Genomic DNA, 17,932 nt, shown 5'->3' with positions numbered 1-17,932 from the left:
CCATAGCATAAATGTACCAGTATCGGGTGTTGGGTATATTTCTGACTGATTCGGTATAGATAAACAATTTTAGAACTATTCTATATTTAGCACCTGGTTTATATAATGCGTGATTAACTCCTAATGTGTTGAGAACACAACGTAATGTCCATAGCTGGATTAACTGTAAGTCTCTGAAAATATGTAATTTTGATAGAAACAACTATATTTGATTTGAAAAGGAGATCCAGTGAGATGCGAGTTTTCTAGACTTGCTTCATTTAGAGCTCCATAGCATAATAGTAAGGATTGGGTGAGAGAGCTAATGATATGGTTCATCGACTGGGAAACAGATTTTATGCTAATCCCGAGGTTTAGGTGTGATCGTTCAACATATAAACATATGAAACAAGGAATAGCCAAAAAAAAAAAATCAAATTGGTATAAACTCTAACATGTTCATGTTTAATATACATGATTTCATAAATTATTTACTGAAAACAATTTATGCTTGGTTTCATGCGAAATAGAGACCAGATAAAACTATTGGCAAATCATTTACAAAACTACGAATAACAAACGTCAAACTCAACCTAAACAACTATCGATTCCCTAATGTCAGATCTTTGGGCAGAAAGAAAATTCTGGGTCAAGCGAACTGCACTGTATCTGCAGGGGTTAGCTCCCTTCTGGTGACGTCATTCGTAGCGCGTCACGCACATACACAGAGGTGGAAGAAAGCGGGGAGAGCTTTCCGGGTGCCGTACATACTTTTAGTGACCTCGACAAGCATTATTGTGATTACTTGGCAAAAGAGAAGTGGTAGTAGGTGAGTCTGATTGTTATGTAATATTTATATACCAAATATGTATTAATCTAAACGTTATTTAGGGTTTTTGAGCCCGTGCAGTGCAACCATGATAGTGCTGCTATCGTGGGCTATGGCGCGCGGGTTCGTTGTCGGCGCGACGGGCACCTGCTTAGCTCGTTATACAGCATGATGCAACCGTAATCTTATTGTTGGTAAAACGTTAACGTATATTCTGACAAACGGGTGTTTTGTCTACACGCGTTTGCTCAAGGAACCCACGTGTGACATGTAAACGAAATGATACCGTGTCCCCATTGTAGCGTTATAAAGAGGCGGATTGGGACACGAGACTGGGAAGGCCACTTATATTTAGGTCACCGGTGTGGCGATTGTTTCACGACCATTCCCCTCTCACTCTGTCCATAGTATGGGCAGACGTTTTTCGTGATGCCGGTCACCCCATTCATATTGGCAGTGTAGAATCATTTTTTATTTTATAGTATAGAGAAATCAAGAAATTAAGTTAATTCATTAATAACATGTGGGAGCCTATTATAAGAAATATTATTGTCATATTAACACAAGACAGGAATCCGTACAGGTGTTTGATTATTTGAAAACAGAACAAAAGATTTTTCACCAGTGTCAAGAAAATTTTGATGCATCTACAGACAACACAGTCAAAACACCATTTTGCCCATTTATGCTGAGGGGTGTGTGGAAATAGCCATGCTATTTTTGATTGAACCACCATAGATGACCCTAGGACAGACAGAATTTCCCAGTTTGGTTTTCTTTGACAGTGTCAAGTATCATGTTGATTAGAAACTAAACACAAATTTATACAGTTTATATTGATGTAATATAATGTTCCTTATTAATTTTACTGTTAGTGTTTTGCAACATGAACTTTTGAGTCAAGTCGACATTTAAAACCCCACATGTTTATGAGTAAGGAACTGATATAAAAACCTCATCAAATATGGACAAGAAAGCATTTATTGTTGACAGGTATGGAAGGTTGATTGGAGTAAAAACAACAAAGGATTGCATGGCCTCACAACATGTTGAATGCATCTTCATTTGATATACCTGCAACCCAGAAATTGCTTCGAAATGATTTTGTCAAACATGATATAACTGAAATAATATTTAAATTGGCGTTAAAACCTAAGAACCATTGGTATATATAAAACCTGCTGTTATCATGGCTGAGATTTGATGATGTTGGTCTGAGGAAATCTTTTACTCATCCAAATACAGTCAGACAAAATACTTGACTGTAAATTAGTGTAATCATCACATTGCAGTATGAAGGTGACAGCCACAATGATATGATGATAGGACAGTGTGACAAACATACTGGCTTGATTGTTTCACTGTATCATTTGTCAGACTAGAAGAATGAATCAAAAGACATGTTAACAGTTAACAGTAAATTCTTTCATCTAAATAGAAATACCCTGAGAAAAGTGTCATTTGGTTATGTTGATTAATTCATGTACTAAAAACATGATTAAGGATTGTACAACCTGACTTCAGTTTCATGTTGGTAAGATTGTTTTGTGTTGGTCCTTTTAAGGTGAGAAAAGATAATACAGATTGTTTCATATTTGTGTGGGCCATTTTAATCAAGTGTTGTCATTCTTACACTACAGACTACAGTTACAGCACTATATTAGCTCATGATGTTGCATTAGGTAGAATACAAAGAATATATATTCCCCACTGCTTAGATGTCTAAGGTCAGTGGAGAGTGCTAGTACAAGCAACCACACATACACACGCATGCACGTCATCATATGAGCGAAATATTCTCAAGTACGACGTTAAACCCAATTTCACCTCACCTCACTCACCTCAGTGAAGAATGTGTAGTAAATTCTCTGACAGCTAATTACTGACCACTTCCTATGTATGTGACACACTGGCAATAAAATGGTGATGGAGGCATGATTTTCAGCTATGTTTGATCTATTCTGTGTACATCAGGCATGATGTTTGCTTCTGTCAATGATTCATTAAATTGTATTTATTAAAAAGCCTCAGTCATGTGGACATGCTAAAAAGTGCACCTGTTTTTCATTGTGAAAACAGCATTTCGTTTAATTGGAATTGAGGTAACAAATTTACTTTTTAAAATAACAATCACAGTGTTGATCATGACAGCCCTGGCTTATGCTGTCGCCCCCTGTCACAATGTTGATCATGACAGTTGTGGCTCATGCTGTCAGCCCCTGTCACAATGTTGATCATGACAGTTGTGGGTCATGCTGTCAGCCCCTGTCACAATGTTGATCATGACAGTCGTGGCTCATGCTGTCAGCCCCTGTCACAATGTTGATCATGACAGTTGTGGCTCATGCTGTCAGCCTACCACACAGTGTTGATCATGACAGTCGTGGGTCATGCTGTCAGCCCCTATCACAATGTTGATCATGACAGTCGTGGCTCATGCTGTCACCCCGTCACAATGTTGATCATGACAGTTGTGGCTCATTCTGTCGGCCCCTGTCACAGTGTTGATCATGACAGTCGTGGGTCATGCTGTTAGCCCCTGTCACAATGTTGCTCATGGCAGTCGTGGCTCATGCTGTCAGCCCCTATCACAATGTTGATCATGACAGTTGTGGATCATGCTGTCAGCCCCTGTCACAATGTTGATCATGACAGTTGTGGCTCATTCTGTCAGGCCCTGTCACAGTGTTGATCATGACAGTCGTGGCTCATGCTGTCAGCCCCTGTCACAATGTTGCTCATGGCAGTCGTGGCTCATGCTGTCAGCCCCTATCACAATGTTGATCATGACAGTCGTGGCTCATGCTGTCACCCCCTGTCACAATGTTGATCATGACAGTTGTGGCTCATGCTGTCAGCCCCTGTCACAATGTTGATCATGACAGTCGTGGCTCATGCTGTCAGCCCCCGTCACAATGTTGATCATGACAGTTGTGGCTCATTCTGTCAGCCCCTGTCACAATGTTGATCATGACAGTCGTGGGTCATGCTGTCAGCCCCTGTCACAATGTTGATCATGACAGTCGTGGCTCATGCTGTCACCCCCTGTCACAATGTTGATCATGACAGTTGTGGCTCATGCTGTCAGCCCCTGTCACAGTGTTGATCATGACAGTCGTGGGTCATGCTGTCAGCCCCTGTCACAATGTTGATCATGACAGTCGGTGGCTCATGCTGTCAGTCCCTGTCACAATGTTGATCATGACAGTTGTGGCTCATGCTGTCGCCCTGTCACAGTGTTAAAATGACAGTTGTGGGTCATGCTGTCAGCCCCTGTCACAATGTTGATAATGACAGTCGGTGGCTCATGCTGTCAGCCTACCACATAGTGTTGATCATGACAGTCGTGGTTCATGCTGTCAGCCCCTATCACAATGTTGATCATGACAGTTGTGGGTCATGTCAGCCTACCACACAATGTTGATCATGACAGTTGTGGCTCATGCTGTCAGCCCCTATCACAATGTTATCATGACAGTCGTGACTCATTCTGTCCGTCCCTGTCACAATGTTGATCATGACAGTTGTGGGTCATGCTGTTAGCCCCTGTCACAATGTTGATCATGACAGTTGTGGGTCATGCTGTTAGCCCCTGTCACAATGTTGATAATGACAGTTGTGGCTCATACTGTCAGCCCCTGTCACAATGTTGATCATGACAGTCGTTGGCTCATGCTGTCAGCCCGTCGCGGTGTTGATCATGACAGTCATGGCTCATGCTGTCAGCCCCTGTCACAGTGTTGATCATGACAGTCGTGGCTCATGCTGTCAGCCTACCACACAGTGTTGATCATGACAGTCGTGGCTCATGCTGTCAGCCCCTATCACAATGTTGATCATGACAGTTGTGGATCATGCTGTCACCCCCTGTCACAATGTTGATCATGACAGTTGTGGATCATGCTGTTAGCCCTGTCACAATGTTGCTCATGACAGTCGTGGCTCATGCTGTCAGCCCCTATCACAATGTTGATCATGACAGTCGTGGCTCATGCTGTCAGCCCCTATCACAATGTTGATCATGACAGTTGTGGCTCATTCTGTCAGGCCCTGTCACAATGTTGATCATGACAGTCGTGGCTCATGCTGTCAGCCTACCACACAGTGTTGATCATGACAGTTGTGGCTCATGCTGTCAGCCCCTATCACAATGTTGATCATGACAGTTGTGGATCATGCTGTCAGCCCCTGTCACAATGTTGATCATGACAGTCGTGGGTCATGCTGTCAGCCCCTATCACAATGTTGATCATGACTGTCGTGGCTCATGCTGTCAGCCCCTATCACAATGTTGATCATGACAGTCGTGGCTCATGCTGTCAGCCCCTATCACAATGTTGATCATGACAGTTGTGGCTCATTCTGTCAGGCCCTGTCACAGTGTTGATCATGACAGTCGTGGCTCATGCTGTCAGCCCCTGTCACAATGTTGCTCATGGCAGTCGTGTGGCTCATGCTGTCAGCCCCTATCACAATGTTGATCATGACAGTCGTGGGCTCATGCTGTCACCCCTGTCACAATGTTGATCATGACAGTTGTGGCTCATGCTGTCAGCCCCTGTCACAATGTTGATCATGACAGTCGTGGCTCATGCTGTCAGCCCCCGTCACAATGTTGATCATGACAGTTGTGGCTCATTCTGTCAGCCCCTGTCACAATGTTGATCATGACAGTCGTGGGTCATGCTGTCAGCCCCTGTCACAATGTTGATCATGACAGTCGTGGCTCATGCTGTCACCCCTGTCACAATGTTGATCATGACAGTTGTGGCTCATGCTGTCAGCCCCTGTCACAGTGTTGATCATGACAGTCGTGGGTCATGCTGTCAGCCCCTGTCACAATGTTGATCATGACAGTCGTGGCTCATGCTGTCAGTCCCTGTCACAATGTTGATCATGACAGTTGTGGCTCATGCTGTCCGCCCCTGTCACAGTGTTAAAATGACAGTTGTGGGTCATGCTGTCAGCCCCTGTCACAATGTTGATAATGACAGTCGTGGGCTCATGCTGTCAGCCTACCACATAGTGTTGATCATGACAGTCGTGGTTCATGCTGTCAGCCCCTATCACAATGTTGATCATGACAGTTGTGGGTCATGTCAGCCTACCACACAATGTTGATCATGACAGTTGTGGCTCATGCTGTCAGCCCCTATCACAATGTTATCATGACAGTCGTGACTCATTCTGTCCGTCCCTGTCACAATGTTGATCATGACAGTTGTGGGTCATGCTGTTAGCCCTGTCACAATGTTGATCATGACAGTTGTGGGTCATGCTGTTAGCCCCTGTCACAATGTTGATAATGACAGTTGTGGCTCATACTGTCAGCCCCTGTCACAATGTTGATCATGACAGTCGTGGCTCATGCTGTCAGCCCGTCGCAGTGTTGATCATGACAGTCGGCTCATGCTGTCAGCCCTGTCACAGTGTTGATCATGACAGTCGTGGGCTCATGCTGTCAGCCTACCACACAGTGTTGATCATGACAGTCGTGGCTCATGCTGTCAGCCCCTATCACAATGTTGATCATGACAGTTGTGGATCATGCTGTCACCCCCTGTCACAATGTTGATCATGACAGTTGTGGATCATGCTGTTAGCCCTGTCACAATGTTGCTCATGACAGTCGTGACTCATTCTGTCCGTCCCTGTCACAATGTTGATCATGACAGTTGTGGGTCATGCTGTTAGCCCCTGTCACAATGTTGATCATGACAGTTGTGGGTCATGCTGTTAGCCCCTGTCACAATGTTGATAATGACAGTTGTGGCTCATACTGTCAGCCCCTGTCACAATGTTGATCATGACAGTCGTGGCTCATGCTGTCAGCCCGTCGCAGTGTTGATCATGACAGTCGTGGCTCATGCTGTCAGCCCCTGTCACAGTGTTGATCATGACAGTCGTGGCTCATGCTGTCAGCCTACCACACAGTGTTGATCATGACAGTCGTGGCTCATGCTGTCAGCCCCTATCACAATGTTGATCATGACAGTTGTGGATCATGCTGTCACCCCCTGTCACAATGTTGATCATGACAGTTGTGGATCATGCTGTTAGCCCTGTCACAATGTTGCTCATGACAGTCGTGGCTCATGCTGTCAGCCCCTATCACAATGTTGATCATGACAGTCGTGGCTCATGCTGTCAGCCCCTATCACAATGTTGATCATGACAGTTGTGGCTCATTCTGTCAGGCCCTGTCACAATGTTGATCATGACAGTCGTGGCTCATGCTGTCAGCCTACCACACAGTGTTGATCATGACAGTTGTGGCTCATGCTGTCAGCCCCTATCACAATGTTGATCATGACAGTTGTGGATCATGCTGTCAGCCCCTGTCACAATGTTGATCATGACAGTCGTGGGTCATGCTGTCAGCCCCTATCACAATGTTGATCATGACTGTCGTGGCTCATGCTGTCAGCCCCTATCACAATGTTGATCATGACAGTCGTGGCTCATGCTGTCAGCCCCTATCACAATGTTGATCATGACAGTTGTGGCTCATTCTGTCAGGCCCTGTCACAATGTTGATCATGACAGTCGTGGCTCATGCTGTCAGCCTACCACACAGTGTTGATCATGACAGTTGTGGCTCATGCTGTCAGCCCCTATCACAATGTTGATCATGACAGTTGTGGATCATGCTGTCAGCCCCTGTCACAATGTTGATCATGACAGTCGTGGGTCATGCTGTCAGCCCCTATCACAATGTTGATCATGACTGTCGTGGTACCATGCTGTCAGCCCCTATCACAATGTTGATCATGACAGTCGTGGCTCATGCTGTCAGCCCCTATCACAATGTTGATCATGACAGTCGTGGCTCATGCTGTCAGCCCCTATCACAATGTTGATCATGACAGTCGTGGCTCATGCTGTCAGCTCCTGTCACAATGTTGATCATGACAGTCGTGGGTCATGCTGTCAGCCCCTGTCACAATGTTGATCATGACTGTCGTGGCTCATGCTGTCAGCCCCTGTCACAGTGTTGATCATGACAGTCGTGGGTCATGCTGTCAGCCCCTGTCACAATGTTGATCATGACAGTCGTGGCTCATGCTGTCAGTCCCTGTCACAATGTTGATCATGACAGTTGTGGCTCATGCTGTCCGCCCCTGTCACAGTGTTAAAAATGACAGTTGTGGGTCATGCTGTCAGCCCCTGTCACAATGTTGATAATGACAGTCGTGGCTCATGCTGTCAGCCTACCACATAGTGTTGATCATGACAGTCGTGGTTCATGCTGTCAGCCCCTATCACAATGTTGATCATGACAGTTGTGGGTCATGTCAGCCTACCACACAATGTTGATCATGACAGTTGTGGCTCATGCTGTCAGCCCCTATCACAATGTTATCATGACAGTCGTGACTCATTCTGTCCGTCCCTGTCACAATGTTGATCATGACAGTTGTGGGTCATGCTGTTAGCCCCTGTCACAATGTTGATCATGACAGTTGTGGGTCATGCTGTTAGCCCCTGTCACAATGTTGATAATGACAGTTGTGGCTCATACTGTCAGCCCCTGTCACAATGTTGATCATGACAGTCGTGGCTCATGCTGTCAGCCCGTCGCAGTGTTGATCATGACAGTCGTGGCTCATGCTGTCAGCCCCTGTCACAGTGTTGATCATGACAGTCGTGGCTCATGCTGTCAGCCTACCACACAGTGTTGATCATGACAGTCGTGGCTCATGCTGTCAGCCCCTATCACAATGTTGATCATGACAGTTGTGGATCATGCTGTCACCCCCTGTCACAATGTTGATCATGACAGTTGTGGATCATGCTGTTAGCCCTGTCACAATGTTGCTCATGACAGTCGTGACTCATTCTGTCCGTCCCTGTCACAATGTTGATCATGACAGTTGTGGGTCATGCTGTTAGCCCCTGTCACAATGTTGATCATGACAGTTGTGGGTCATGCTGTTAGCCCCTGTCACAATGTTGATAATGACAGTTGTGGCTCATACTGTCAGCCCCTGTCACAATGTTGATCATGACAGTCGTGGCTCATGCTGTCAGCCCGTCGCGAGTGTTGATCATGACAGTCGGTGGCTCATGCTGTCAGCCCCTGTCACAGTGTTGATCATGACAGTCGTGTGGCTCATGCTGTCAGCCTACCACACAGTGTTGATCATGACAGTCGTGGCTCATGCTGTCAGCCCTATCACAATGTTGATCATGACAGTTGTGGATGATGCTGTCACCCCTGTCACAATGTTGATCATGACAGTTGTGGATCATGCTGTTAGCCCTGTCACAATGTTGCTCATGACAGTCGTGGGCTCATGCTGTCAGCCCCTATCACAATGTTGATCATGACAGTCGTGGCTCATGCTGTCAGCCCCTATCACAATGTTGATCATGACAGTTGTGGCTCATTCTGTCAGGCCCTGTCACAATGTTGATCATGACAGTCGTGGCTCATGCTGTCAGCCTACCACACAGTGTTGATCATGACAGTTGTGGCTCATGCTGTCAGCCCCTATCACAATGTTGATCATGACAGTTGTGGATCATGCTGTCAGCCCCTGTCACAATGTTGATCATGACAGTCGTGGGTCATGCTGTCAGCCCTATCACAATGTTGATCATGACTGTCGGTGGCTCATGCTGTCAGCCCCTATCACAATGTTGATCATGACAGTCGTGGTTCATGATGTCAGCCCCTATCACAATGTTGATCATGACAGTTGTGGCTCATTCTGTCAGGCCCTGTCACAATGTTGATCATGACAGTCGTGGCTCATGCTGTCAGCCTACCACACAGTGTTGATCATGACAGTTGTGGCTCATGCTGTCAGCCCCTATCACAATGTTGATCATGACAGTTGTGGATCATGCTGTCAGCCCCTGTCACAATGTTGATCATGACAGTCGTGGGTCATGCTGTCAGCCCCTATCACAATGTTGATCATGACTGTCGTGGCTCATGCTGTCAGCCCCTATCACAATGTTGATCATGACAGTGGTAGTGGCTCATGCTGTCAGCCCCTATCACAATGTTGATCATGACAGTCGTGGCTCATGCTGTCAGCCCCTATCACAATGTTGATCATGACAGTCGTGGCTCATGCTGTCAGCTCCTGTCACAATGTTGATCATGACAGTGGTGGGTCATGCTGTCAGCCCCTGTCACAATGTTGATCATGACTGTCGTGGCTCATGCTGTCAGCCCCTATCACAATGTTGATCATGACAGTCGTGGCTCATGCTGTCAGCCCCTATCACAATGTTGATCATGACAGTTGTGGGTCATGCTGTCAGCCCGTCACAATGTTGATCATGACAATCGTGGGTCATGCTGTTAGCCCCTGTCACAATGTTGATCATGACAGTCGTGGCTCATGCTGTCAGTCCCTGTCACAATGTTGATCATGACAGTTGTGGCTCATGCTGTCAGCCCCTGTCACAGTGTTGATCATGACAGTCGTGGGTCATGCTGTCAGCCCCTGTAACAATGTTGATAATGACAGTCGTGGCTCATGCTGTCAGTCCCTGTCACAATGTTGATCATGACAGTCGTGGATATATGTTTAATTTTTAACTTTTTCTATTTTGATGCATTTGTGTGTTTATAGCGGCCTTATGTGTAAACTGTTCATTAACAGTGACCCGACAACACTGTAGTTTTGATTGTGTTTGTTGCAGGTGCGAGACATGAGCAGTGGGGATGGAGGGACCAACCCTCTGGGGGTCATAGAGGGCTACCAGGTGTTCTGTAACCCCGAGGATCAGGCTGGCAACACAACAGGTAAATAACACTGAATACAGCTCCTTGTGAACTTTCTGATGGTCCTGTCATCTTAGGTACCAAAATTCACTCATGTAGCAGAATTACATGACCATGGATTTGAATCCAAGACTTGCCCCGAAAATGTGACCATGTTTAGTCAGTGCCTTGCCTTGTGAATTTCACTGAGATGGTTGTCATCCTGCATGATACGAAGGTTACACACCACAATATAACTGAAATGCTGTTCAAACTGCCATGATATGACTGATACACTGTCCAACCAGGCTCTTCCACTCACTACTCCTCTTCTTGCCAGTTAGGAGTTGGCATGTGAGCGAAAATATATATCACATGATGTGTTTTCATTAGCTGCCAAGTGCCATTTTGTTTACCACTAACTTTATTGAAATGGTATATTGTCATAAGGCCAGACCAATTTTATTTCTTGTTTTATGGATGCGCCTGTCATATTTTTTCAAGAATAGGAAAAACAATTGAAAATATTTTTCCCTCTCAAAAAATAAAATCCTCAAGTTTTTATTTGGGAAAAAATGTAAACTTACAAACAAATTTATTTTGATTGTTTTTTGCCCCATATGCACTTCATAAATTGCCAAAAATAAAATACTTTAGTATTCAAAAGAAAAGTATCTTTGACTTGTGATTTTTATTTTTATTTATTTTTTTTTTTTTTTCACTCCTGCCTTTATGTTTTCTGTGGACAAAAATCCGTAAACAAGAAATAAAATTGGTCTGGCCTATTGAGTAATATCTTGGGCTGGCTATGGCTGCAGATCATAAAGATCGATAATTCTTTACTGAATAGCGATTGATTATTGATAAATATTTTGGAAGTAAATTTGAGCAAAAAACAGTCACAGTCCCCCAAATCTGAAACAAATCAACATCCTTTGCATCACTGGTGAGTGGCAACATTCAGGCTTGAATTACAAAGTACCATCCTGAACATAATTTGGAAGGAGCTCCACAAATAAAGACCTAACTTTGTATTGTCTGAGTATATTAAAACTTTATTCATCACAATAATTTATGTATGATATTATCGATCACACAATTTTCATATCAATAATCATGAAGATTTTTCACACAGATGTTACTTCTGATTATTGATGTTTTTAGCCAGCCCTAGAAATATCAGAAATACGTAGCTCTATGATTTTTCCAAGTAACGTAATAACATTTGCAAAAAATTAATTATGTTAGTTAAGTTGCACCCCTTAGACACTCATTTAATAATGAATTCAGTTGGTCAGTTGACAATCAGATTATGATTTATAAAATTCACATATGTTATTTGATGTTTAAATGACAGAGGAGACCTAACATTACAGATTTGTTGGGATCCTGCAGACCTTGACATTTTGTGTCCATTAAATCAAGTGAGTAGGGCCACCTAAATATGTTCAAGTTTATAGTTTTCAGCAGTATGGCCACAGTGAAGACTGTTGAGTTAGAGATGCTGAAGTAAGTTCCTGACTGATCAGTGTCCCGTTTTTGCGTGTTGCAGCTGAGAACAGCAAACAGTCTGAAGCCCAGAGTGACAGCTCCCCAGCCCCGCGGCGACGCAGTGACTCTTCCGACAGTGAGCCGCCAGTCCACTTCCAGGTGAAAGCTGAACCTGTTGATGCTGGGTATGAACAGGCAGCTAACTCCCCTGCCTCTTCAGACAACAACAGGAATGACACTCCACCACCATCGTCTGCCCAGTCAGGGGACAAGCCTTCTGTCCAGATATCATCCAGTCTCTGGTCAGGGAGTAAGAAAACTAAGGAGACAAAGAAACCAGATGCCTCTGTGTCTAATGTTATAGAACAGCTACTACGTAAAGAATGAGTATCTGCTGGCTCAGAATGATGCTGGTGGCTTCAAGCCCAACCCTAGGAAATCTCGGAATCCTAATGAAATGATGAAGAAACCGGACAATGCTTTAGATAGTAATGGAACAACTTTCTTGGTTTCCCAGACATCTCAAGCCCGAATATCAAAGGCTGAGAATCCTCCCTCAAAAAACCTTGGCCCAGGACGGATTTTGAGACCAAGAAGTCCTACCCGCAAATGTAGCATTCCGGAGAAGGACAAATCCCATTTTAATCATGCGGTGATGGAGTCTAAAGTGAATGATAAATCCAGTGAGAAGATATTCCGAGTGAACACTCATGAAATGGTTTGTGCTGTGTCCTGTAGGGCCATGTTTATGACGCAAGGAGGATCACTTGTTGCCAATTTTGACCTTCACTTTTACTGGTGCAACTTCTGCCCCTACCACACAACCACCAAAGCTCAGTTGCTGCAGCATGTGATGGAGCACAGATTCCACTGCAAGTTCTGCAGGTATCAGTCATTTTCCCGAGCAGACGTCATCCATCACACAGCAGAAACTCATTCGGGATTTCTCTGAGGCAGCTGCCTCTCTCAAGTATTGTACATTATTGTCAGATTATCTTCAGATATATTCTCAGGATACGGAAGAGGACAAGAAGAAACGGGCAGGAGGTGGGTCGGATGATGAACCTCCATCCAAGATATCAAAAGTTGATGCTAAGAATCTGTCTGGTCTCTATGCAAACATTGACCCATCTGACCCCAAGAAGATGGATGTGTACAATGCTCTTCAGAAAGACTATGAGTACTTTGACATGGAAGTTGAGACTGTTGATGGAAACATTGCAAGTGAAGAAGTCCCTTCAGACAAGCAGGTCATGGGAGGCCAGTCTACATATGATGTTTCAAAAAATGATCACAAATGTCCAAAGCAGTGGCAATGCCATCCAGGTTCTACTGGACAAGTCCCAAATCCAAGGGCAACCATCACAAGTTCAGCCAGTTTCATTGGTTGCTTCACAAAATGTTCAGAGCGGGTCAAACAGCCGGTTTCAGACCCAAAACGCAGTGTACTCTCCCATGGGTCCAAGAAGAATTATGGGGATTCGGAATGTAACTCCTCCCCTCAGAGCCCCTGCACCTGCCAAACCATTTGAGAATCGCCCACCTCCTCCACCACCACCACCAAATAAGATGCGATCTGGATCCTCAGTGTCATCCAATCTGTACTGGAGTTGTGGCTACTGCAACTTCACCAGTCATAGTCAAGGGGAAATCAAAGAGCATTCTCAGAAAACCCACCGAGGCCGACCACATCGCTATGTTGCTTTAATTCGACCTCCAGAAAAAAAGCCTGACGAAGCAGATGGCAACAAGAACAATTCATCCTCATCCACTGTGACCAGTAAGGATATAGAGATCGACCATGCTGATGATAGTGTCTCAGCAGACACATCAGTAGAGAATTCCAAGAAGTTGGGGGAACCGCCAACCTACAAATGCTTCCATTGCTTCTATGAGGTGAAGAAACCAGGACTGCTGAAAGGACACATGTCCTACAAGCATAGAGGACTTAGTCTGGTTGGCTTTGATGTTCACTGTGAGAGCCCAGACAAATACATGTATTTCTGTCCTCGAGACGATTGCCCATTCCGAGCAAAGAACCCCACGGCATACCTGAATCATGTAGAGAGGTGCACACCGTGGCACAACAAGGATCTGAATGTGACTGTGGAGCCGTACCTACTGAAGTGTCTGGACAACACAGTGCAGCTGGCAGAGAAGATGAAGGAACAGGTAAGGACAACAGAAGAGTACTCATGTATCTATTGCACTTTTACAGGTTGTTTCCTCGAGAATGTCGCCTATCACATTACCATGCTGCATGCCAACAGGAGTGTCATTGTGAAAGATTTGGTGTTGCGTAGGTTGAAGAGGAAGTGTTTCATCTACCGCTGTAGGGTTTGTGATTGGGAGAACAGGGACAGGGAGGAGTGGATTGAGCATGGAGTGAAGGAGCACCAGCTCCCCGAGACTGACTTCTGGAGAGATGTCAAGGCCTGCTACGCTTACCAAAGTGGAAAGAAGTCTGCTTCTTGCAAGTCCAAACTCAAGTCAAGGAAGACTTTGAAATCAAAACGTTTGACAGAGGATGAAACAGATTTAAATGGTCCACCAATTTTGTCACCCGAAATTTCAGTGGAAACAGATTGTGTTGAAACTTTTAGTCCTTTACAGTCAGTATCTGGCCATGACTCTAGCCCTCCCAGTCTCATGGAGGCTCAGCCTGAGTTGTTGACAAACATCAAACATGAACAGGGTATGCCAAAGATGGTGTCAATACTTCCTCCAGTACTTCAATGTAGTTATTGTGACTTTAGTTGTATAGGCATTGTCAACGTCAAGGAACATTTGCAGTCTACACATGCAGGACAAGTGTTAGCTTTCTATGACATGCAGAAGAAGGCACAGAAAATCCCAAGCTACTTCTATCTGTGTCCTTTCGAAAAATGTATTTACTCGGGGGTCAATACTGAAAAAGTTTGTAAGCATAATGAGAAAGTTCATGCTTCTACCTCAGTGAACAATGGTTGTGCCGAGGACGAATACAGTCCACCTGTCAAGCTGCAAGTGCCGTCTGCTCCCAGAATCAGACGGCCAGGATTCATGTCAAAATCCAGGAAAGGTCGAGGGACTTCGTTTGGCCCCAGGTCGGTTAGCTTCATACCGGCTATGCTCAAATGTCAGTACTGTGGTTTTTCATGTATTGGAGTTCTCACAATGAAGGAACACTTGATGAAAGTTCACGAAGGGGAGCCCATGAAGTTTGTCAATTTGAGAAAGAGGAAACAGAAGAGTAGAAGTATCTTCCATATTTGTTCACATGGGATGTGTCCCTACACCCACACAGATGTTTGGACTGTGGACCTTCATTACAGCAAAGAGCATTCAGGTTTGGATGATTATCCCATGTCGGACATGGATCCTTCGAGTGAACATCATCTTCATGATCCCGATCTCGCCAACAGTGCCTTATTTTTCAGTGACAAAAGTGACACTGTGTTAGAAACCAATGAACACCGTGAAAGGAACCTTTTCACCGACTGTGATATTAATGCTATTTTCCCATCTACCTCAGCGACTGGGTCTCCTTCCAAATATTGTTGCTTACTGTGCGAGTCAAACTTTTTCACGGAAACAAAACAGGACATGAAGGACCACTACAAAGACAGTCACCCGGATGAGGACATCGTCATGCGGGACCTGAATGCACGGAAAAACAAACTGCCTTCCCGTTGGTACGTTTGTCGGGAAGCGTCGTGTCTCCACCACTTCCTGGATGCCCAAGCTCTCCTCCTCCACCAACTGGCCCACTCCCACAGCCCTGTATTTGAATGTTCTGAATGTCATTGGTGTCACCCGAAGCTGATGAAGGTCATGGACCACCTCAACGACTTCCACGATAACGATGATGCTGATATCTTGTACATAAACCTTGAGTTAGAGGAAGATGGCAGAAGTGTTAGGAAAGTTTCTGATGGGCAGGCAAAGACAGCCAAAATGTAAATTCAGGGTAGAATGTATTGGGACAGTCTATGAGCAGGAGATCCTGCAGATTAGCCTGTTATGAATGAATCTATGTTGTTTTTATCTCAATCAAAATACTTATCTCTAATTTGTGAAAATTGAATGGATAATTCAAGGATAATTGGTTAACAACAGGTATCCAGAATATTTGGGACATTTGACCGTTTCGATATATTTGAGTATAGTAATTTTATTTGATCAATTTAAGCTTTTTTCATATACTTCTATAAGCATGTATATTGCAGACTGATCATGCACAGTTTTCCTCGGTTAGGTATAAATCTTCTTCACTTGACTCAAAAGTTGATTTATGTTGTTTGCTTTATGAAACACAAATTGCTCAAAATTTGATGTGATAAATTTGTATGTTATATATCATGATTTATGATCAATGATAGAGTCAATAATTCGTCCTGATCAAGCAGTCTTCATGCAGCCTAGGTCAGAGAGCCACTTATGCTTATAGTAAATGAACTCCAAGTACTTTGATTGGATTATGAAGTATGTTAGCTCTTTGACCCAATGTTAGAATTGTTTCAGTTACCATTTGTGTGATTGCTGCCCTTGAGATATTTTCGATGCCAAGCTGTACTTAATCGGGGCAGTAAAACCCGTAAAAATATAGTCAATTTGTGTACATAATGCTGACTAGTTCTGTGATAGATATGTAAGAACTCTGTATGTATACATGGTATTGAGTGAGAACTGTTGTATATCCTTGTTGGACTGTTATTTCATTACCTTTTATGAACTGTTATTGATGTGAAATGCGTGCATAATTTTTGTGAGCTGACCATAGAGTTGTGATGATACAGTGATTCAGCGATACGATTTTTATCAAGACAGTACTTCTACTTTGGTACATATTCTGTCACCTTTTGCTGCTGAATCATTTGTTCTCAAATTTCAGATAGTAAACATGGGATAGAGTATTGGTGAAACATTTTGAACTTGGGCACTGTACAGATTCTGCTATTTATAGTCAAACGGGAAATTCTAGACAATCTGCAGAAAATGGTTGTTGAATAGTGTGTTATTCACATGTTTTTACATCAGTATTACTCATAATTAGGGGTGAAACGGTATACCGCAGTATTTTGCCTTCGGTTCGGCAAAGACCCAAGAAGGTCCAGCCTAGAATGAACCTTCAGTAACCCATGCTTGTTGTAAGATGCGACTAACGGGATCAGGTGGTCAGGCTTGCTGGCTTGGTTGACACATGTCATCACAGGTCGATGCTCATGCTGTTGATCACTGCTGTTGATTGTGTGGTCCAGACTCCATTATTTAAAGAACACCGCCATATAGCTGGAATATTGGTGAGTGCGGCGTAAAACTCAACTCACTACTCACTCAGTTCGGCATACCGTCATGCAATGCAAAAATTCAGAATATTTTGGTTTTCGTACTGATTTTTATTAACCCATTTGAACCTTTTCTAAAATGTCTAGAAATCGATTCATTTTGTCAAAATCTATCTAGGTTTGGCTCTTTTCAGATTTCTGCATCTCATATACCAAACTGAAGGTATTGTACCGCAATGCGTACTGTACCATGGTAAAAGTGTACCGTTTCACCCCTAATCGTACGTATTGTGATACAGGAGTTGTAAATCGATGTATCGTGAGCCTCGTATCATGATACAATAGAGTATTGCTGTACCATTACACTACTGAGATGAGGACCATGTGATTATGTGACCTGGCTGGTGGTATGTCTTCATGCCCTGCTGGCATTGGTCATCCTCCAGTTCTCATTGGTGTTTTGGGTCTTAGCTGCGGTTACTGCATCAACTCATCAGATCATCTTTTCATGTTGACTCTGTTCAACAGTTTTTCTGTGTCACTTCAGGGGGCTGTGAATTGTTACAGATGTTGAATCTGCTACAGATCAAAAAGCATAAAAATTCTTTCCAGTCTCTTGGAGCAGTAAACTATGCTTATAATATG

General features: G+C 44.1%; 1 protein-coding gene across 1 annotated transcript; it reads left to right on the top strand.

Annotated features, from left to right (window-relative positions):
• Positions 1-688: 688 nt before the first annotated feature.
• On the top strand, positions 689-17,107 carry LOC124291572. The gene is given in 6 exon segments (XM_046728593.1): positions 689-808; positions 10,469-10,571; positions 12,082-12,398; positions 12,400-12,960; positions 12,962-13,540; positions 13,542-17,107. Coding segments are annotated over 5 exon segments (3,972 nt in total). The 5' UTR covers positions 689-808; positions 10,469-10,477; the 3' UTR covers positions 15,963-17,107.
• The last annotated feature ends 825 nt before the right edge of the window (positions 17,108-17,932 follow it).

Source organism: Haliotis rubra, unplaced genomic scaffold (genome assembly GCF_003918875.1).
Source record: "Haliotis rubra isolate DU_JTF1 unplaced genomic scaffold, ASM391887v1 Scf497, whole genome shotgun sequence".
NCBI classification, from domain to species: Eukaryota; Metazoa; Mollusca; class Gastropoda; order Lepetellida; family Haliotidae; genus Haliotis; species Haliotis rubra.
The sequence above is the reverse complement of the archived record's forward strand: the minus strand, read 5'-3'. Positions and strand labels throughout refer to the sequence as shown.